This window comes from Haplochromis burtoni, unplaced genomic scaffold (genome assembly GCF_018398535.1).
Source record: "Haplochromis burtoni strain Fernald_Lab_line unplaced genomic scaffold, NCSU_Asbu1 Contig_84, whole genome shotgun sequence".
NCBI classification, from domain to species: domain Eukaryota; kingdom Metazoa; phylum Chordata; class Actinopteri; order Cichliformes; family Cichlidae; genus Haplochromis; species Haplochromis burtoni.
The window spans coordinates 837,267-860,747 of NW_024582445.1; the positions used below are offsets into that span (position 1 = coordinate 837,267).

Genomic DNA, 23,481 nt, shown 5'->3' on the forward strand with positions numbered 1-23,481 from the left:
TATATATATATATATGTATATATATGTATATATATGTACTACCCAGCCACACACAACATTATTCAGTGGTACACACATTCAAAGGGAACCCAAACAATAGAAAGAAAATACAATTATAGGAAAGCAAAAGCAGAAGTTGTTCTCTCAGCACCGTGAAATGGGGAAATTTCCCAGATTACAAACAAAAGAAAAAGAGAAGTCACGTCAATTTGCATTGCCATTTGTAAGATGACTTGTTGAAAGCAATGCTTGAGGCTAGATGTTAACAGCAACGGTCGGGGTTTGTGTGGTGGATAAAAATACAGTTCTGGCATCGCATTTGAGATTTAGAGATTTTTATTTATTACAGTGGGACTCTGTGGTAAAGTAACGTACACTACTTCACAGGAAGAATAAGAGCAGCAGCTTTTTAATTAACAGGAATCCAAAAAAGCTAATCCATATTCCTAAAAACAAAAAGAAAAGGTTTTCATTACATAAGAAAAACAAGGGAAGCCTTCGCACTTATAAAATAGTCTCTCACTGAGGTTGCAATTATTCTAAAAGAGTAAGCCTCGTCTTCAGATAAGGAAAAAACTCAAATTTGTGCTTCTTGTGTTACAAATGTGCTATTCAGTTTCACAACTGCAACAACAACAAAAGCCTCTTTCCTTCCATGGTGGTGCACATACTGTGGATAACGTCGACTCAGTTTTATGTTGGAAATTCAGTTTGTGGTGCAGTGTAGGCTCAGAAATGTACATATCTGCATAATTGGGCAAAAGTCTTTTCTTTACTAGAAAAACGGGAAGTAGGTGCAGCGGTTTACTGAAACATGGAAAACATAAAAGGCAAAAACAGAGTTTTTACAGTGATGTGCGGGAAAATCACTATTTGTTATGAACACCTTCTTTCGTCGACACAGCCTGAACTCTTGCGATGCTTTCTTGTAACTTCTTTCTCGAAGTCTGTAGGTGTAGTTCTCCATGGATCTTGGTGGATGCTTCAACGCTACATTTTGGATTTTGACTAACTTTTGTTCCATTCTCTTGAAAGATGACCCCACCCTGTTTCAATAATGTTGAGGTTCAGGAAGGCCAATTTCTCAGGTCCTGTTTTGATTGGGGTTTTTATTTTTCTTATTTTTTAAGGACACTACCTTCAGATGCTGGTCATCTACCGTAGATAGGTTTTTCAGGCCTAGCGCTTTTTCTTTTGTCCTCCACATATTCAGGTTCCTCAATTTTTACAGACATACTGCACAGGCTGCTGAGTTGAATCAGCGGTCCCCAACCCCCGGGCCTCGACCGGTACCGGTCCGTGAGTCGTTTGGTACCGGGCCGCGAGAGTTGAGGCTCAGGTGTGAAATGTATGGTTTTCAGGGTTTTTATCGGTTTTCAGCGTTATTTTGTTATCGTTTTTATCGTTACTCGGTTTTCCTGGGTCTTTTCACGTGTGTTATGAATAAATCTTCTTTTTTTCGGTACCGGTACTAGTTTTATTTTGTTGTATTTATCCGACACCTTAAAGGCCGGTCCGTGAAAATATTGTCGGGCATAAACCGGTCCGTGGCGCAAAAAAGGTTGGAGACCGCTGTGTTAAGTCATCAGCTAATAGACAAAAATACTATTTTATCTGTAAAATTAGGTTATTTTTTGGGATATTTTATAGAGTCAACTAAAGAATTTGGAAACAAGTTAGGCTAGGTAATGATGATCGGTTTTGCCTAAAGACACGATTTGAAATTGGCTTAAAATTTGCTACGTTGTCTGTTATATAGAGACAGCTAAAAGGAGTGAAACAAAAATGAGTGAAAAGCATCCAGTGTCTAAAGAAGGCATTTGAAAAAACGTAAGAAAGACTAAGGACTTATTGTAAAAGACCGTGTTAGAAAAAAATATATATAAATAATTCTTGAAAGCAAAATATAAACAAATGGGGGGGTTGGTGGAGTAGTATATGATGAAGCAATAACTAGGCGGTAACTAGGAGAAGTGTTGGCAGTGCATCAATATTTACACTCTCCTGTATGTGACCAGTGACTGCAGTTTATGTTTAGTTCATCTGGTATATTCCACCTCACTAAATGTAGCTCAAACAGCCAAACCATCACCTGAATCAAACATACTGTAGAGCCTGAAAGTTTTACTGTTCACTATAGTGACCAGTAAAACTGTCAAATGGCTGTGACCGTGTCATAAACAATAAACTCGCCTATACATTTGCATGAGCTTAACGTCACCAACCGCAGTTCCTCTTGATGACAAACACAATAATAACATGTGTTTGTACACCAGTGAGGAAAAGGGGAACACTGACAGAGCAGAAGCAGCAGCTGATTGCAGTTATGACATTTCTCACACTCGAGGAGAAAAGAGGTCATATGCTGCTCTGCTCGAATGGCTATATTAGGGTTTTCAAACCCCACATGGGATGAAGCTAGTTGAATAATCGCATAAAGCACAAGGCTACAATTCTGCAAACACTGCACATTTTACTCCCCACAGACAAGAACCTGAAGACACGACTGTTTCAGCCCTACCACTGTGTTTAATATCCTGTTTTTAGCTCGTATCCCATTGCCACAGGGTCATAGCTAAAATTAAAATATGTTTTAACAAAGCAGTATTTTGTATTTCCCATTTAAAATAGTAACGAATCCAATTTAGCAGCTTGCACAGTAATACTACTGACAACACATGAGTAGTATAAACTGAATAGTGACAAACATGCTACACCATCCTATGAACCACGCTTTGGGTTTACCCCAGAGCTGCAGAGTGACAGAGGGTATATTAGTGTGACAAACATTACAGAGGATGTGTTTCAAAGAAGTTCTGCCTGTGATGGATTTATTTTCTTTGCAGTTTCCTTTGTCTTGTTTGATTTTTGGTTTGCCATTGTTTACTTCGCTACATCTTCACAACAGGAACCAGAAAAGATGCATAAAAGTTGTTTTCTTAACTGAGATAAGAGTTGCCTGCTTTAAAGTGAATCCCTGGAGCGCCTGAATAAATGAACCCTCATGTACTTTGTATTTGCCTACATTAACCGAAGCACTCTCTGATGCACGGCCTCCTGTGCTTCTCAGCTAGAGGATATTAGAGGCAGTGCTGCTTTCTAGTGGCAGAGGAGAATAATGGCCTGATGAACAACAGATTGGATATTGTGTCATAATCCGTGACAAAGTTAATAGGCGTGCTAATATCCTTCTATCAGCAGAATAGATAACTGTGAAGGATGACAAGGGAAGATATCTATTTTGTAATCTGTCACCTTTGTGTGTCGTTTGATGATTTGCAAGATGCATGTTAATCATGCTTTGTTTTATTTATTTATTTATTTATTTTTGTCCTCCACAACACTTTGGATGTCACAGCGATGAGGAGGCCTCCTATTCAGGTGTCTTTCCTATCATACCCGGTGATGTCATGTCAGTCAAAGAGGTCCTCGACATGGACAACTTCCCTCGGCACAGAACATGGTGAGGCACAAAACAGCTCACAGATCATCTTCATACAGATGTAATTTGTTGAAAAATACTTTTACATTTAAATTATGTTTTAATTTAAATTTGAAATCCTTGCATTTACATTTTAATAATTGTGGATGAACTACTAGACAAGAATGTCTTTATTGAAACGTGTTAATTCTAGTGTCGTAAATATTCAATACTTCCATAAGACGAGTCAAGCTCAGTGAAATGTGTCCTGGGAATTTCAATGGATATCTATCAACAAATGCATATCACCTTGCAGGACGATGCAGTCAATTCATCCTCTTTAAAAAAAAAAACCAATAACATCCTTGAGGTCCAAAAATGGGACTCAAAAGCATAGAAAGTGAGAGCAACCACATGATCCTTTAAATAGTCCTAGTAGCAGAGGCTCACAAAAACCAGAAGCCTGCATCTGCAAGTCTTGATGCGGGGATTTCTAACGCAGGATGAATCTTCAGTGCATGAAAAAAAGGGCAGCAACCATGGACGAGTCTCTTCACACTGTCAACAAGGCTCCACTTTTTTTTTTTTCCTGAGGACTTCCTTCCTGGATGATCTGTTTATGTCATAAAACCCCTGCCTCTCCGTCACTATCCATGCTCTCTCTCCAGTTTATTTGAGGAAGAAGAGTGGGTCAACTTCCACTGACGCTTTGCCCTGCGAGCTAATACAGCACAAGAGCTTTTCTGTCAATAGAGAATCTCAGTAAACAACGGAAATCAGGGTTTTTTCCCTCGTTCTCGTCAGTCTATAAAAGGCCAGCTGGGTCCCTTCATTTGCTGGCTGATGTCATGGACCAAATAAGCAATAACTATTCAACTGCAGTCCTGCAGAAGAAGGATATTAGATATGTTTGTATTTTTGTGGTTATAGATAGAAGCAGGGTAGTCTCACATCCTGTGGAGGGATGTAGAGCACAAAGCACTGTTTTATTTGTTAGTCCATAAAACTCTTTTGTTTTTGCTATTTAATTATAATAAATATTTGTTTCCCCATTTATTTAATGTTCATGAAACCCTTCATCACACAAATGCATGAAACTGTAACCAGGATCGAGACTGATGGGACACCACTGATAAACATCAACTACCGCCACGCTCAAATGACAGCTAATCTAAGATAGGAGTCAGCCGATACTGATGATTGTCTGATAAACTCAAGCTATCGAACATCTTCATTTTTGACTCTGGTTCATTTACAGAGAGTGGGGCAGTGGTTAGCCTTATAGCAAGAAAGCCCTTGGCTTGAATATGATGGCCTGTGTAGTTTACATGTTCTGCTGTGCCTGCACGAGTCCTCCCTGGGGACTCTTGACTTCCTCTCGCAGTCCAAACACATGGGTGCTGAGTTAAATAGTGATTATAAGTTGACCACAGGTATGAAAGTGAGGGCAAATGGCCGACTGTTTCTCCGCGCTAGCTCTCCAATAAAATGATGACCTACCCAGTTACTCACTTAACTACCTATGTAGTTAACATCTACAGACTACTGCAGATTAAACTTACTAGTTTGGTTTTTAATTTAAAAGATATTGAATTTTTTTAATCACTTTATGACTCTGAGTATAAGGACTTTGCAAACAGTCTGTGAAAGAAAAGAAACATAAATAAATTTTAAAAAAGGTCTTTTTTTCCACTTATAGAACATATACCACCTACATAGTGCTCTCCTGTCTGGTGCAGTCAGGTCCATTGATAACAGCCTATCTTTGCAGCATCTTTGCAGCAGACGGTTTGGTTTTCAAACAAGTGAAGAGTGAAGGCAGTCTGCCAAAAGGAGCATGAGGTTTTAAAGAAAAAAGGCCTCCATGTGCTCAAGAGGGAATTATAAAACTGGTTTGTGGGTCGATTTGAAAGACATGTTGGTTAATTGTGTTGGACTTCATATACGAAGCAAAAGAATAAATATTCTGGTACTCAAGCTGGACTTTTTTTTTTTTTTGCCAGAACACATGGTCTTTAACTTAGTAAGTGAATCAGAATATAAGAGGATTTTGCTGATGACATGTATGAACTCTTTTTCTTTCTAAGTGTCTTACGATCATGTTGCCAGGACAGGATTACTGCTCGGCTGTCATATCTAAAAGTAATCCCAGAATAGAGAGGTTTAGGTCACAGAGAACACACGCTGAGGGATTGTTGCCTCTAGTGACTTGATTTGCTTTACTAAAATCCCTCTTCTGCTCTAGGGGCACCTTGTCCTGTCTGGGTCACGTAGTGTCTGTGTTGCAAGTCAATAGCACTTTTAAATTTAAAGGCTTAGCAGCAGCCAGCTTCCTGTTCTCCAGTCTATCCACAACCTGATTACACTCGTGTCAAAAAGGATTTGACATCGCTAGTGTAGACTTCATCATAAGTGCTAAAAATAAAAGATATTTCCTTCTTCAGGCCATGAAAGGAAGCTCTGGCTGGCAAGTGGCCGAAAAAAGTAAATAGACAGATGAACAGAGGTCACAACGAGTATTAAAGTAGCAGATTAGAAATAGTAGAAGACAGTTGCCAAGTAGCAAGAGTGAAAAGAGGGGAAGTCATCGAGGGTGAAATCACACCCTCTTGAAAGACAAAACACAACTGAAAGTAATGAGCCTCAGCTGCAATGATGTAGTCCTGCCAACTTAGCATCTCATTATGTCCCCTCTTCCATATCACCACGACAACCCTCCTATCTCATCAACCAGTGACTATCCATCCACAAACATGCTCAGCTAATGCCGCAGTTTTGTGTCACCTTCAGATTTTAAGACCCAAACCCTACCGCGCAAATTTGCAAGGTCGACTCCCTCTGAAGTGCATCTTCAAACTTCCTTTCTCCTCAGATGTGCTCAGATGAACACAGTGTAGACGGATAGTTTAGGATGGAGGCTGGAAAAAGCTGAAGATGACTGACCTCTACGGGCCAAAAACGAAACCATGGAAGGATGAAGCTGAAAGCTCTTGAGAACTGGCACACTATTTCCAGACCTCTGCTTGAGCGTTTGCAAGATGGGGGAGCTTAACATTCGATTTGATTTGTGCGGAAACAAATGTGCTAGATCATTCTGTGCTGGCAACTACATGTTCCTATCAGATTCACGTAATGGTCTCTCCAGTATCTTCCCCACATAGGTAAGAAATAAATTATGCAGCTGACTCATGCATGCCCGGTTTGTCTTGGCAAGAAGGTTTTTCCTTTTCTTTGCAGAGACAGGAAAGGTTTTGGAGAAATAATAAACCCATAAACCTCTTCATGCCCACTGACTCGATGTGATCCAGTGGTTCATTCCACTCTAGGCTTAAATCTGAACCCACAGAGATTAAAAGCACCAACACACTTTGCTAAACAAGCTGGTGGCAAAAAATACTAAAAACTGTGTTTTAGGCACATGGGATTGTTAGTGTGTGTTTGCACATATTTATTTGCCCGTTTAATCAAGAAGTTTGCGCATTTAACTGAAAGATCTCGGCTATTTACCGAGCGATTCATGCTCTAGCAAAAAAGCTCAGAACTGCTCGTGTGAATATTTAAGAGTCTTTCTCTCTGCTGTGGCAAATAATTAAGCCCTGGGGTCTGTCAGTCAAAAAATGCTTCAAGATGCACATCCACTCTACCATGATGAGAGAGGAGTATTCATAATAACTATAATTACATGATAGCATGTTTCAGTATGTATATATCTATTCAAATGGATTAACTGGATGTACAGAGGAGATGTATACATATTCATACCGTCAATATGTCATGCAAACGTGCATGGGCTACCAGTAAGGCTTCATTAATTTTTTAAGAGGTGTCTGGTTTGTTTAACAGCTTACAAGGAGATCAGAGCACAGGTTCAAGAGCTGAGAGCTGGTGGGGATTAACTTTGTAACTTCACAAACACTTAGATTAACACAAAAGAAGAGACTAATCAAAAGCAAGCCTTGATCCTCTTCCGCTAGTAACGCAAGTTTTCCTACTTAGTGTGTCACCTTTTTGCCCTGAAAAGAAAAAAAAAACATTAAATTTGCTTCTTCTGACTGAATATACTATCACAACTGCCTTGCATCTCCATGACAACCAGCCCGATGAAAGGCAAGTCAAGGATGTGACACGGCCGACGACACAGTGTCGCTTTGAACTGTCCACACCTGAAGGATTCCTGAAGAGGTGTTCGTCAGGGTAGAAGCGTTGCATCGTTTTTACAGTGATGTGAATCAGCAGTGGCAGCCGGGCTTGATGTACAACTCATAAATACCGACGCCTCAAAGCTTTTGAACGTGTGCGAGAAGCGTGCTATATGAAATGACAGAAAGCTACAAATTGAGCAGTGAACTAATGACCTCATCAAGGAGCGTTTGAGAAGACAATCTGACGAATATCATGAAACTAGTATTTGACTGTAAATGAAGTGGGACACACTGAAATTGTATTATGGCCCTCTTAAAGTGAAAAAGAAACGCTGTTTGGATTCTCTCAAAAGGTAAAGCCATCTATTGCAAAACATGTTTAAAATTTTACCTGCAATTCACGTTTCTGATGTTACCTCTGATGAATGCTAGGTGTTTTTTTAACATGCTACTCACACCAACAGCACACACACCTTTGGGAGGTCCAGTTCAGTGAATCTAATTAATGTAGGTGAAGCTTAGCAGACAGGCACCAGCTACATCTCCCTGTGTCAGCATAACTATCGGTCACAGTGCACAAGCCTCAACAGCATCCAAAAGAGAGCTGTAAAAAAAAGTATGTAGCTAACAACTTTGGAGCTTTAATGAGAGAAAATTGTTTTTGAAAATTCACTTTTTAAGCAGAATGATCTAAATCATCCTTGGTAAGGACAACCCAGACAGAAAACTCTGTCCACTGCAGTCGAAGTTTGCCTTGGGATTAATTACCCCAGCCTGGAGAGAGAAACACCTACAGAAACTACAGTAATATTAGACCTAAATCTGTTGATCTATTGGATGATTCGAGTTAGTGAGACAACCAAAATGGCAATCTGGCACCTCCTAGTGCAGGGGTGGGCCATTAATTTCCCCAAGAGGCCACACAAGCGACTTGGACTGTTGTGGACTACATCAAGAGGCCACATTAGCATAACTGGTACTCCAAACCAGTCCCAGTGACCCTTTGAGAAAATTAATTGCTCACTACTGTCCTTCTGAATGCCCAAACAAGGACACAAGTAGAGTTAATGTAGGCAATAAAGTAAAAAACAAAGATTTAAAAAAAACAAAAACATCTGGGACCTAGCATGGCATATATAACACATCAAAGCCTGCAGAGGTTACAAAGAAGCTACTGCAGGATGGAGCAATGTAGTAGTAGTGTTGTTTCTTTTCAACAACATTCACAATACTATACTCGGGACAAATCATACAACATTATGAAACAGCAAATAAATAACAACCAAACAAATTTAAATTACTTCATGCTTTACACCAACAGGGAAATCCTAAAAGAAACCATGGCTGCTGATGAAGAGTATGAGAGAGAGCAGTGGACAATGTTTGGGAATGAGGCGGAGAGGGTGGAAATCGATGTGATCAGGAACCAGCAGTTGTTACGCACTCGTGTTAACAAGATAGCTCTTCGCAAACAGGTACAGTCAAGTATTTGTCTTAAGAATCCCATTATTTTATTCATCAAAAGACTACAAAACTGTTTAGATATTAGCATTTCTGGAGAAAAAGTGCCACAGTTTGTCCACCTTAAATAAATACTGCTTTTCTGATTGGTAGATAACAACCAGAATATTTTTCAGAAAGGTTCCCTCTTGATTACTGTTCCTAATTTTAATATATAATTTTCCATCCTTCCTTGGTCCTCCCGCTTGTTTTAATGACAACCAAAGCACAGAGACTTGCTATATTTAAAAAATACAGTGTGTTTATCTACAATAAATATTTATAGACATTCATGTTTTCCTTCCATGGATAAATTCACCACTCTGTCTGTACCTCAGGCAGAAATGAAGGCATCTGCCCACATGAGGTACCTGGAGCAACTGAGTCAGAAGGCCCCAGACTTTCCAATCCCTCTGAGGGCTCACACTGTCTGGGAAGGCATGACTGTGAAACTCTCCTGCACTGTCCAGGGCTGTCCAACCCCAAAAGTGACATGGTGAGTACCCTCATCTCTTTCTACTACTGCATTCTTTATGCTAAAAATGTGCAGTTTCCCCACAAAAATCACAGGACCATGGGCAAAGTTGCATCCTGTGGTGTTAACCTATGATGTCACTTGTCTAGTTTTGTAGATATGCTGTAGAAATGTCTACACTCTCTTGAATATAATACAACCAGATGTGCCTTACCTTGTGGAGCTGTAAGGGCCAAAAACTACAACTGAAAAATCCAGGAGCATCGCTCTTCCTACAAAATCATGACCAACTTAAGAAAAATAAATACCAATATAAAAATAACAAACCACAAAACTTGTTCTAAGCATTTTACTTGAGAAACTACTTTTTTTTTATACTGTTAACATTATAAATGAACAGTAAGTCGATGTTTAATTGCCATAAAACTGCATTTGTGGGTCGACCCTGTAATTGACTACTCTGTGAGCATGCAGTATCCTTCAACTTGGAAAATCCACCCTGTTTAGAAACAGAAACACATCACATACATAGCTGGTCTCTGTCTATAACACAAGGTGCAATATCCTGGGGAAATGGGTTCCTATCCTCTGGTCTAGCCATACATATCGATATCTGCATTTGTTCCAGCTGATAAATGAACATTTTAAAAGTAAAGAAGAGACAGGAGAAACATTCGTCAGCATAGCTGGTTCACCATTGAACACTCTGGAACTTCCAGCACAGCAGCTAGAGGACATAAAGAGGAATCCACAATTTGTTATTGTAAAATGTGTATATTTTGAACTGCATTGTCATGTTATCTCATAAATAACTACATATAATAAATATAAGGAATAAGGAAGTCTGTTTATGCTTTAGGTGTTTATGTGTCATGTGTGTTTATGTTATTCACAGCAAATTTTCATGCTGTGAATCATAGTCTAAAGAGCTTGGAAAGAAAAGCGTCTGGACTTCTTTAAGTTGCTTGAAGACGTTTCACCTCTTATCTGAGAAGCTTCTTCAGTTCTAAGGTCAACTGGTGGAGAGTCCCAGATTTAAACCCAGTGGGAGTTTCCCCCCCAAAGAGGGACAAAGGACCCCCTGATGATCCTCTACCTAATCACATCAGCCAAGGTGTGAAACTGGGTGTGGGTCCCAATCAGCCAGAGTTTCGGGTGAGCTCATTGTGAAACCTGGCCCCACCTTATCATGCGAATTCCTGAAGTCAGATGGCCCAGGATGTGAGTGGGCATTGAGGCGTCTGGGAAGGGATCTCAAAACTGGATTATAGATGGCAGACAGTTGGTGTCGTAAACCACCACCTCTCTTCAAAGATGGTCGCTCACAGTGGACATAGATGGCTTCTTTCACTCCTCTTTCAAACCATCTGTCCTCTCTGTCCAAAATGTGAACATTGGCAGTGACCTTTGTCCTTAAGATGCAGATGTACTGCTGAGTCTTGTCCTGTGGAGGTGGCTCTTCTATGTTGTGTCATGCGCTTGTGAAGTGGCTGTTTGGTCTCTCCAATGTGTAGGTCTGGGCATTCCTCGCTGCACTGTACAGCATACACCATGTTGTTAAGTTTGTGTTTTGAAGTTTTGTCTTTCGGGTGAACCAGTTTTTGTCTGAGTGTGTTGCTGGGTCTGAAATCCACTGGGTTTAAATCTGGGACTCTCCACCAGTTGACCCTTAGAACTGAAGAAGCTTCTCGGATGAGAGGTGAAATGTCTTCAAGCAACTTAAAGAAGTCCAGACGCTTTTCTTTCCAAGCTCCTTAGACTACGATGACCTGGATGACTGAGAACCTTCACAGACACATGCTGTGAATCCTTTTTATACATTTATTTTTTATTTAGGTAATAGTAGTTTTCTCAATGAAATATTGATGATTGGTGGCCTAAGGAACAATTGGATTGCCTGAGATCTTGCTCTGCAGGAAAGCAGGAAAAAGACTGTCATCATAGCAGACTTTGAAATCTACTAAAAAAAAAATTTTAAGTGACAGGTTGGGTTTTTTTGAGCACTTAAAAAACAAAAATCATAAAAATGAAAGTTTAATGGCATAGCTGACCTAACATCACTAAGTGGAAGGGGAATTTTATTCTGGTATGTTAAACCATTTGTATTTTGGGGTTTGATTGAATCATAGGTATGTAAAAAGGAAAACATGAGACTGAGAATACTGTATATTGTAGACCAGGCACCTGTTACAGCCCACCCATGGCTGTTTTCCTCCATGCCATTCCCCCTGTGACTGCTTCTTTAACTGTCCAAAAGTTTCTATTCAATCTGACATGGGGTCATCTGCATAATCGTGTCCCTTTAATTTCATTTCTCACTCGGATAGAGTGAGTTAGAGCAGAATAAACTGTTTGCAGAGTTGTACCTTTTGGGGAGAAACTGTGTGTTATATAATCAGAGTTGAAATAATCAGTCTATCAACACACACAAAAACAACCAGGTTTAGAAAATTACTTCTTAAGTCATTTATCAAGCTAGCAAGCATTCTGGTTTTAGTCTCTTGAGTTTGATGATTTGTTGCTTTCTATATTTTATATCCATGCTAACTGAATATCCTTGGGTATTGGGAAGTCAGAGCAAAAACAGAAAGATGAATCTTCTGTGAATAAAACAGTCCTTAGTGGCAGCACTACATTGCATCATTATTTAATATGTAATTGATCCAAAATAAACAAAAGGTTACATTAAAAGTCCAAAACTTACTTACAAAAAACCAAAAAGACCAAGAGCCATGACATTGCTGTCCAGAACCCTGAGCTGAATATTGCACGCAGTATTAATATGAAATAATCTGTGTTAATTCAGGCAATGTGCCAAACTGTCGACCTTGATACCTGAGCTGCTGTGAGACTAGCTGATGAAAAGACTGCGTATGCTTAGTATTCATGAGCTATGAGATCCACACAACCTGTGGCTCATGAGTTTCACTACCCCATATGGGACCCATCAAGCCCAATGAGCTGCCCTCAACAATGTCCAGCACAAGACAGAATAACAGATCAAAGACCCCCTGTAGTCGTCAGACATTCAGCCAAACTAACAATTGATTATGAAAGCTGTGCATGAGTAATTAGTAGGCAGGAGCATAAACCACCCAAGTACAGCCTGTTGTTCATTTACTCTGATATTCAAAAAACAAAAATTATGTACTTTTTCGGCAGGTACAAGGATGGTGAGCCGCTGATAATATCTGACCGACCATGGAATTACAATCTTCAACAAAAATTTGGTCTCAACACACTGGAGATCAGAAGGTGGGTCACTAGCTCAAATCTCTAATTAAGTCTGGAAAACTGGAATGAATGTGATGGAAGTGTGCAAGATAGGGCACGCAGCAGATTACTTGACCTTGCCACTGACAAATTAGGAATGGAATAAGAAACTGAAGCTACTTGTAGGTAAGATAAGGAAATTAAATGGTGGTGTTATGAGATAAAACGTGCCGGTTCAATTAAGAAGTACATGTGCGGGCTGTGTTGCAGGTTTTTTCTATTACCCAAATCCAGCACATGAAAAGAGGTCACAGCTTTTTCAACATCTCTTGTGGCTTGAAATTCACCCACTTTCAACTCTCACTCACAAACAGATGACATTCTATATCTTCTACAAAGGTGCTCTCCTGATGATGCTGGCGAGTACAAAGTGGTAGCCAAGAGTCTCCTGGGTGAAGCTGTGACCTTAGGAACGCTCGTGGTGAACTGTGAGTGGTTTCTTGTTTCATCTCAAGTCAACTTTGCTCAAAAACCAGTAGCAAAGATGGAATACAGTACAATTGCCCCCAAAACACTGAAGAGTCTAGTTTCAGTCAGGCTGGCAATGAGACACTGACACAGTAAATTATTTGACTTAGTTTGAACATTTTTCAAACCTGGTTTACACAACTTTTACCTCTTTTGTTGTTAGTTTATCTTTTCCCATTTTCAAATAAAACCTGAGTTCTGGCTTCCTGAGTGCAATTCCTTCGAGATCATACATCGGAAGCATGAAAAAATGAACTTTAGATCTTACACTTCTAACATTTTCAAACTTCCTTATTTTCCCCATAAACATACTTTTCATACACTCAGTGGAAAAGTTTAACCCTCTTTGCTTTAATTATTTAACACAGATTCAACAAGATGCCAGAAATGGTCCAGATTGACCTGATGGCATATGCAATTGTTGCAGATTTGTCAGCTGCAAATCAACGATGCAAATCTCTCTTTCCACCACATCCCAATCTCTACCGGATTGAGATTTAGTGACTGTGGAGGCCAACAGTTAACTCGCAGTTATGTTCAAGAAACTAGTTTGAGATGATCCGAGTTTTGCGACATTAATCTTAATGTTAATCTGCTGAAAGCAGTCATCAGATGATGGATACATGTGGTCATGTTGAGTTGGACACAATGCTCAGGTAGGCTGTGGTGTTTAAACAACGCTCAGCTACTACTAAAGAGTCTAAAGTGTGCCAAGAAAATATCCCCCACAGCATCACACCTCTATCCCCAGCTAGAAACACTGATGTAAGGCAGGATTGATTCATGCCTTCACCTTTTATGCCAAATTCTGTCCCTAACATCTGAATGTTGTCTACACATAACAGACAAGTTACCAAAGAACCGATTTTAAATTCAATTTTTAAGCTAGTTCCTCAAGTTAGATACAGTATTTTGGCACCTACAAGGTGATTCAGAAAGAGGTATTAGCTGAAAACGTCTCACCGTGGTATGCAGGATACCCTTAAAAGCATTGGGGAAACTGGAGAAGTGTGGTCAAAGCATAAGAAGAACACCACCTAAAACATCTTAAAAAAATATTTACTGCAAAAAAACAAAAACAAAACCATAACCTGAAAGAAATATTCTTATAAAGGATTAATTATGAAACCACGATGCACGAGTCAAGACCACTGACATCAGCCATGCAAGCAAATCCTAGCACTTTAAGAACATCTTAAGTTTGCACAAACAGCCTGTAGAAACAAGTGTCTCAACTGCAGCCTGTCCAACTGTCAGCCATGCACCTCTTAGTTTGACAAGTAGAATAAAAGTAGTAAGTGAAACTGATTTTTTTAAATAATTTTTTACCTTGTTTAACTTTAACTTTATTTTCAGATTAAAGAAGCCCCGCCCCTGACATCCCAGGTGGTTTGGCTAGCCACTGAGAAACTAGAGAAGAAGACGATATTGTGTTTAACTAAAATAAAGTTCAAACGTTAAATTTAACCAGCACCTCAAGCTTCCATGAATATTTACTTAAACCTCCTTTTACATTGCACCAAGAACGTAGCGCTGGGTTTTTCCTTACAGGCATGTTTTTCTTCATTAGTCCATTTACAGCTAACGTAAGTGCATATTTTGAAATCCTGCTATGACAAATAAAGCATTTCATTTATTTTTTATTTTTTTGCTTTATGTTGTTGCACAGATGATCATTAAGGTGCCCAGGGTGCAGATGCTATGCTAGCTAAATTTGACCAAATGTTTGTATCTCCATCCTCCTAATGCCTCGGGTCTCCACGGTGCGGTTTTCTATCCTCATTATCTGAGTCTCTATGTAAATTTGGTGTTTGTAAGAGAACCAGCATCAACGGAAATGATCAGAAAAACAGGTCCCGTTGCAGTGCTCATGCATAATAAATTAAAATGAGACAGTGGGTGTAGCAGTGACTAATAACATCTACAGTGAGCTATACTGCCTCGCAGCAGTGTTACAGAAACTATTTATTTTTTTATTTATTTTTTATTACCTTGACCTACCTGCCCTTTTATGAAAAGGCTTCACTTCCTGAATGCTCAGCTCACTTTAATGACTTTAATGAGACACTTCAAGGCCTCTTCTACATTTCACAGGTATTCCTCAGGCTTTAACACAGCCTTAGGTTAAAGGGAATATTAGATGTGACTTGCATAAATGTGGCATTGCCAGGTTTGATTCGCCTTCTGCTTTATCTTTTCTTGCTTTCTTTCTTTTTTTTAAAACATGTTTCTTCTTCAGTCTCACAGTATCATTCACTGCTTTTCTCTCCGTTTCTGACCCTGCCTGCCACTCTCCAATCTGTCCTGCTCTGCCGCCCTGCGATTCAGCATATCAAGGAGCCGTGGCTGGTTCAGAGCGCTTGCAGACCTCCGGTAAGTTTCACACCAGTGCCTAATGAAAAGTGTCCCCTTTCATTTTCTCTGCCACCCTTTGAAGTTCCTCCCTCCATCAGTAAACGAGGGCAGGCTGAGTGACTTTGAAGACTGTGACACAACGTTTGGCTCTGCTGTGCATGTGGCACCTCTTAAAGAAAGACATGGGAGGAATGAAAGGGAGCTGCACACTGATGCTGTTTGGATATCACGGGAATTTATGTTTCTGTGTGGGTGTTCATAGATGTACAGGCATAAGTAAGACTATTTGTGGGGTAGTTACTGAAGGGATAAAACGACTTGCTTCCAAGTGAGCAGAAACGACAGTCATGTATATTTCATTCCAGGGACAGCGGGAGATTTATCCCACTTCGCTTCAAGCTGCGGAGCACCTCGCACTAGCTGTGGCACTCTGTGGCCTAGATTAGCTTCTGCCATGTGTGGGGTTCAGGACTTTTTAACCTAGAACTACATCATTTCTATACATATATATGCTCGCAATCTGATCAAGCCAAAGCGGTTTTGCCAGGAACAGCTATCTGACATAGACATGTTTATCTTACAAGGACCTCTAGTTTTTGTATAAAACATGACATCCTGAAAAAATATATACACTTTTAGAGTTTTATATTAAATTAGTTACCGTAATGTCCCTTCAACTTCCCCTTGTTTTTTAATTTATTTTTGTTAGTATTTTCACAAATTACCATCTTCATCCAACCTTTTCCAAGTAGCTTTAGTGCCCAGATTTAACTTAACACTTATATAAATGACTTTTGCAAACATAACCCAACCACAGGTGGCCACAACCCTGTGTACCCCTAATGCTGGTCCCAAGCCCATTTTGGTCCTGGTATTCATGTGGATTTTACTGTTATGTATATAATATATATACACTTGCCAAGCCTAAAAGAAAAATCCCAAAAGAAGAAGGCTCAAACATATGTTTTGGTGGTGGTGGTGGTTGGTTGTGGTTGGTGGGTGGTGAGAATGTTTGAAGTGTTGTAAATAAAGACAAAAGCTCCCTTAGTTTTGCTCTGAGCTGTTAGATAAAGTGAATGAGGGAAATATCCAGTCCTAGAGTGTTTTGTTGTTGCCCCCACGGGCCTCCCAACGGTTACCAAGGGCTCTCATTGGCCTGCAGGCCACACTTTGAAAACCCTGGTTGTAACCCACAGGACCCAAGGATACCAGTCTCAGACAGCAAAGGCCTGTGACCATTTCTCAACAAGCTGGATTGTTTTGATAAGAGTTATTTTAATATTGTGACCAGTGTATGCACTGCTAAAAATTTACTGATAGTCAACTCTGTCCATTGTCATCATCGTGCACAGATGTTGCGTGTTTCTTGTCAGGTTTGACAGATTTCATATACTGACTGTGCAAATGTGCGCGTTTCTAAAGAAAACAAGGTTTCTATTGAAAATGTGCTGATTTTTATTTTATCTTAAAGGGATTTTAAAGACATGGCAAAACTGGAAAAGTCAGGAGCAATATAATTTATGTATGTATTACACTATTGCTTCCGAGGAATGACCATGTGGGTGCGAGACAATCCAATATTTTCCCTACACACACAGATATTAAGTGGCAATCATGTTGAATGAAGCTTTATCAGCTTGTAATGGCATCAGGGGCCGCTTGCTAGGAGAATGTGCTGAAGAATTGCATGCTGCTATTTTTTTGTAACTGATACTTGATTATCTCATATGGAGCTGATTGTATTTTCCAAAACAAATCACTCAAACTAAAGCGTGACTGCGGTAAATTTATCATAACATCAGTGCACTGAGGGAAATGCAGGACTTGAATGATGGGAAGCAAACATCTTTGCGGTGTGTTTCAATAATTCTACGCACACTGTTGTGATAGCCCGGACTTCTAAGCAGAACAAGATCATTATGAGAAGCATGTCACAATCTTTCAGATTCATCCCTGAGAATGGGATTTGACGAGACCTCATGGCACACATATCTTGCACGTCCGGATTGTATTGCTTTGCTGTTTTTGACAAGGCAGAGAATGACAGGCAGCTAAAGGAATAACTTGTCAGGAACTGTTCACTTAAAAACAAAGAGTGCCATCTGCAGCTTTTCTGCTGTCCTGTGACGTTTCCCCCGGGGAATTCTCTTATAGCTGCTGTGTGTGTGTGTGCTAGGATAAAGCAGTGGGTCTTTTTCTAGTCTGTATTAGATGGTCTTTTTAGGCATTTCTGTCTCTATCACCCGTGTGTTCTTACTCCTGCTCCATTCCTCCCATCTATTCTAGCCTTACAGCTTCAACAGGAAGCTCGGTTTGGCACCTCCTTTCCTCCGACCTGGGTGAAAGAGGGCGACACCCTCACCCTGGAGTGTACATTCACCTCAGCTCTGCTCCTCTTCCAGAAGGATGTCAGCTGGTTTAGAGATGGTAAGTGTTGCAAATACAAAGTAATTAAGTAAGTAAAATTTATTTATATTGCATTTTTAAAGAACAAAGTTCACAAAGTGCTTTGCAGAAGAGAATACACAACAATTAAAATGGTATAAAACTAAATCAAGGCAAGCCTGCACAAGCTGGTCTTAAGTTTCTTTTAAAAATGTATTAACACAGATCTTAGGTCCAGAGAAAGCACAGATCTAGGGCTCTAGGGACAGCCATCAAGCAAGGATCAGCAGATCTCAGAGATCTAGAAGTTATATATGGCTCTAGTAGTTCACTGATGTATGGAGGCAACTGACGATGGAGGGCTCTAATCGCCAAAGGTTTAGGACCTTTTAGATTTACTCAGAGCAAATCATCCCAAGGGTCCAAGATTTTAATTACTTTTGGGAACAAAGATGTCAGGTCCACAGATCATAACTTCAGTTTTTGTGTATTGAGAAACAGATAATAGGATACCATTTAGTCCTTTATAATATGAATGCAGTCTTGAACAACAGATAATTTGGTCACATTCTGGGGTTTCAAAGACAAGTACAATGAAATATCAGCCGTATAACAATAGTATGAAATGTCTTCAAAGTTATTCAGGATGTGTCCAAGTGGGAGCAAACAGGATACGTCCCAGGACTGAACCTTGCGGCACACCACGGGATAAAGCAGCAGGAGATGACACAAAATTAGCAAAAGCAAGTGTAACACTCCAATGAGAGGGATGGGAAGAAAATAAGTCAAAATGCCCACCCACGTTCTAAATCTCTTAATCAGGGTACTACGATTAACTGTGTCAAAGCAGCTGACAGACGCAAGAGTATAAGGATTGAATAGTTACCTGCATTTCATCTCATTTTATGTGCTAAAATTTCATTTGAATTTCAGTAGAGTGAATCTGGCTGAAAGTTCTCTAAAATGTTGTGAACAGTTCAAACTTCTGGTAGTTGGTTGGCCAACACTTTTTATAATGTTTTGGACATGAAGGCAGTTTTGAAATTTTCCTAAAATTAAAAGAGGGTGAATAATGGCCTCATTAAAATATGAAGGGACACAGCCAGAAGTTAAAGTATTAATTACCTCGAGTCTAGTGGCGTGAAAGACCTTTTTGAACAGTGAAGTTGGTAAAATGAAAGTAATAGGTCATAAAAGCATTATTCTTGACTTTTTAGCTTGCTTTTTCTATTTTCCAGGTGTACAACTGCATCAATCCAGCAATGTGGAGATTAAAACATTTGACACAAAGGCCGTCATCACCTTAAGGGCTGCACACAAGGAGGATGAAGGTCTTTATACTGCAAGACTGAGAACCACGGATGGAATCCAAGAGCACAGCGCTTTTGTCTATCTCACAGGTGAAATACTCTAAAATGTTAGCCTACACTTACAATTTATCAATTCATTAGAGTCCAAAGATTAATGGATCTAATATAAATACTGAAGCTGGCTTTGGCGCTTTCAAAATTATCCACTAATGTGAAAATATACCTCCACAGCCTCACTGAGAGAAAATTAAGACCACTTTTCATGTGCAAATGCTTAGCATGAACAAACAGCAAACCTCCAGATGCATTAGTTTAGCTTAAAGTTTAGAAACAATAGGAAACCCTCAGCTGGCTCTCAAAAGGATCATCATGATTATAAAAAAAAACCCAACATACCATTCATGTAGTCTTAAAAACTGTCACAAGGTGTGGACCAAAAATGCGGAAACAAAAGAAAAATGCGGTATAACAAAAAGCGAGCCGTTTATATCTGGGATGATGTCAAAACAAAAACAAAGCAATGCAAACTGGAGAAAAACTAACCTGAAACCTAAACGGGGAAAAACTAAAACATAAAAACTGACTTGAACATGGTCGGAACAGGATTCATGAAAAACTATGACAAGAGATAAATGGACAATGAACAGGAGAAAGGAAACTCTGTGACCAGATGTGACTTGACCTGGTGAAGACAGAAGACATAAATACACTGAAGGGTAATGAGGGAAGTGGAAACACCTGGGGAAACACAGCTGACACAAATGAACCTGAATGCCACAGGGGAAGTACAACTAAACACATTGAGCATAGAACGGACTCTTCACAATAAAACAGGAAACATAATAGAATGTAGACATGACAACACGAGCTTGACAACGTGGAAACGCATACATGAAACACATGACAGACAGGGGAGAGGCGGAACACAAGGAGAGGTGAAAGTACTGGCACAGCTAAAAGTACAACATAGAGGACGACACAGACTTACACCAAAGACAGGAAAAGACTCATAAACTCAGAGATATGGATGAAACTTAACTAAAGAATAAAAACCAACTAAACTCTAACTAAATAATAACACAAGAGCTTCACATTATTTCAATATAACATAAGAAATTTCTTGACCATGTGCTTCTTTCCTTCTGACGTCTCTTTTATAACCACCAGTCACAGTCTTGTAATATCCCACATTTTCACTATTTTTACAAACACACCTAAGCAGAACATGCATCTGAAAACAGAGTGCTCTTCATTTGTTCCTTGAAGTGCCCAGCACTCTTGGTCATATTACAAATTTTGCAAACATTTTTAAAATAACTGAATGTGAATTCATTTTAAGCATATTTACCATCAATGGTCATTGTATTAATTACCTCTTGCTTGTGCTTGGTTGGACCCAATTTACTTTTAGAGCTGCTTCAATTTGTATTGGTATAGATTCAACAAAGTGCTGGAAACTCTGGAAACATGATAGCATCAGACAGTTGCTGCAGATTTGTCAGCTGCACATCCATCATGTAAATCTCCCATTCCACTAAGTCTTGATGGTGCTCTATTGGATTGAAATCTGATCACTGTGGAGGCCATCATGTCCTGCTGGAAGCAGCTATCATAAGATTATACAGGGTGGTCATAAAGGGATGGACATGGCCAGGAACAATAATGCAGGAGAGATCCATGATCTCATGTTGTTTACATCCAATTCTGACCTCTCTCATCTAAAAGCTGCAAAAAATTGAAACTAACGTTTTTCTCAGTCTTCTGTTGTTCAGATTTGGGGAGCCTGTTTGAACTGTTGCCTCAGTTTCTTGTCATAGCTGACAGCTCAAAGCAATCTGGTGGTTCTCCTCTGAACTCTGGAATCAGCAAGGCTTTTTCACCTAGATAGCTGCAACTCTCTGGATATTTTCTCTTTTTTTCAATCATTCTCTGTAAATTCTATAGATGTTGGCAAATCTCTGTAGGTAAAACATTTTCTGAAATACTCAGACCAGCCCGTCTGATACAAACAACCATGGCACATTCAAAGTTAGCTAAAGCACTTTTCTTCTCTGTTCTAATGCTTGGTTTGAACTTTGGATTTCCTAGATGCATTGAGTTTCTGCCAAGTGAGTAATTCTCCCCCCAAAGGGAGGGAGTATGTAATCAGTTGCATTTGTTTGTCTGGCTCTCTGTTTGTTAGCCATCTAGCATCTACAGTTTTCGAAAAAATCATTTCCAAATTTTATGTGATGGTAGATGCTAATAACAGATTCAACTGATTTCATTTTGGTGAAAATCGGGTGTAAACGTCAAATTTGCACCAAATTTGAAAATCAGTAAAAATTTTATATGATCCACAATTTTTTGTGGATCATCGTCAAACCTCACAACAATAGGCCTTGGGAACATGAGTACCTAGGTTGCCTAGGCATTACCTGCTTCTATTTACATAATAACATATATAGTGGTAACAGTTAATGCTTGTCTAAGCAGATGATGAAATGTATGATTCATTTTGCAGACACGTTGCTTTTTTTCAAGTACGTAGCTTGTTTTCAACGACTTCCTAAAGCCACTCATAGGCATTGTGCCACGCTTGTAAGTGGGTGTCAGATCACATCAGAAACTCCTCAAATATTTAGTGTCTTCTTTGAAGAACTTGCCCAGCTGTCTTTCAAATTATACGCTTTGTTTGATGTGATGTTTTCAGTCCTCGGCAAAATGACAAATAATGACAAAGTGTGATCTTGTCACCTGTGCGTACAAAATATCTGTCTTTTGGAAAATATAATCTTTTTTTTTACTTTCGAGTTCAGAGCAAACATTCCTCCAAACATTATTTGTATTCACCAGATTTTGGTTCTAGTTTCATTTCCTTTCAGCAAACTGGTTCACACAGGGAAATTGCACCATCAATCAAAATATTTCTCCGTCGAGGGCTTGTTAACTTTGTTCGATGAAAGTATATATTTTTCATATGCCACTTTCTTCTTTCGACATGCAAATAAACCAGAGAGTAGCTCACACTTGAGTCATCAACTTGAAATCTAAGCAGCACTACGAGGAGGTTTGACACATGTGCAGTATGTGTTTTAAAGTAATTGTAGTGCTTGTTCATGTATGTATTCAACCTTAAGTCCCACAGCGACAGCATGAAGTGCTCTGAATCATTCATGAGCTCCTGTGCACATACATCGATAACACATCTGAGCCCAAATAAACACACGTATACGGACACTTAATGCAAGGTAAATCTCTCTGCAATGCCCCTTATAAAATCTCTACTTGGCTCACTCGCTCTCTCTTTTGTTTGGGAGCTCGTTTTTTTCACCAGAGCTGTAGGTACTAATTTTGGAATCAGGGAAGGTCTCTGAATGTGTGTTTTTTCCATCATTCAGCCGTCATATTAGCATTACAAATGGGGGGGGGGTTTGCAATAAAAAACAAATAAGAAATGAAGGATGGGAGGGAGGGTGGCTGGTGGATGCGCATTTAAAAAGGAACGAGATATGTTTCCTATTTAAATGTTGACTTAAGCCTTTTGTTAAAAAAAAACCAATCTATTCTCAGCATCAAGAAAAGGTTTGCAAACATGTCACGCTATGTTATTCAAGTCTGCTTTGAATTATTTCTTCATTTCTTTTTTGTCCTTTTCGCTATGTCTGTGTGTGTGTGTGTACATGTTTAGGCATCTTTGTGAGGACAGAAATTAGTTGCGGGGACCAGCAGTCACTTATGGGGACAAAATTCCCGTCCCCAAGAGTTTGAAGGCATTTTTGAGGGTCAAAATGGGGTTTTGGTGTCAAGGTTACAATTACGTACAATTATGGGTGTCAAACTCCAGGCATCGAGGGCCGGTGTCCTGCAGTTTTTAGATGTGTCCTTGATCCAATATAGCTGATTTAAATTACTAAATGACCTCCCCAACATGTCTTAAAGTTCTTCAGAGGCCTGACAATGAATTAATCATTTGATTCAGGTGTGTTGACCCAGGATGAGATCTAAAACCTGCAGGACACCCACCCTCAAGGCCTGGAGTTCGACACCCCTGGGTAAGGGTTTCATGGTTAGGGTTGCGGTGAGCAGCGAGGGAAAGCATTATGTCAGCTGCTGACAGATAGATGTCCTCACTAAGACATGAAAACAAGTGTGTGTGTGTGTGTGTGTGTG

General features: G+C 39.6%; 1 protein-coding gene across 2 annotated transcripts in view; it reads left to right on the top strand.

Annotated features, from left to right (window-relative positions):
* Window positions 1-23,481, top strand: part of myom3 (myomesin 3) — a 72,267-nt gene that overhangs the window by 7,138 nt on the left and 41,648 nt on the right. The window contains exons 3-10 of one of the 2 annotated variants that reach the window (XM_005925534.2): window positions 3,359-3,463; window positions 8,885-9,038; window positions 9,402-9,559; window positions 12,701-12,793; window positions 13,151-13,239; window positions 15,608-15,652; window positions 17,921-18,061; window positions 19,258-19,419. In XM_005925534.2, coding sequence (XP_005925596.1) covers window positions 3,359-3,463; window positions 8,885-9,038; window positions 9,402-9,559; window positions 12,701-12,793; window positions 13,151-13,239; window positions 15,608-15,652; window positions 17,921-18,061; window positions 19,258-19,419 — 947 coding nt within the window. Of the gene's footprint in view, window positions 1-3,358; window positions 3,464-8,884; window positions 9,039-9,401; window positions 9,560-12,700; window positions 12,794-13,150; window positions 13,240-15,607; window positions 15,653-17,920; window positions 18,062-19,257; window positions 19,420-23,481 lie in introns of those variants that run through there. The other variant, XM_042222347.1, reaches the window with a different exon arrangement.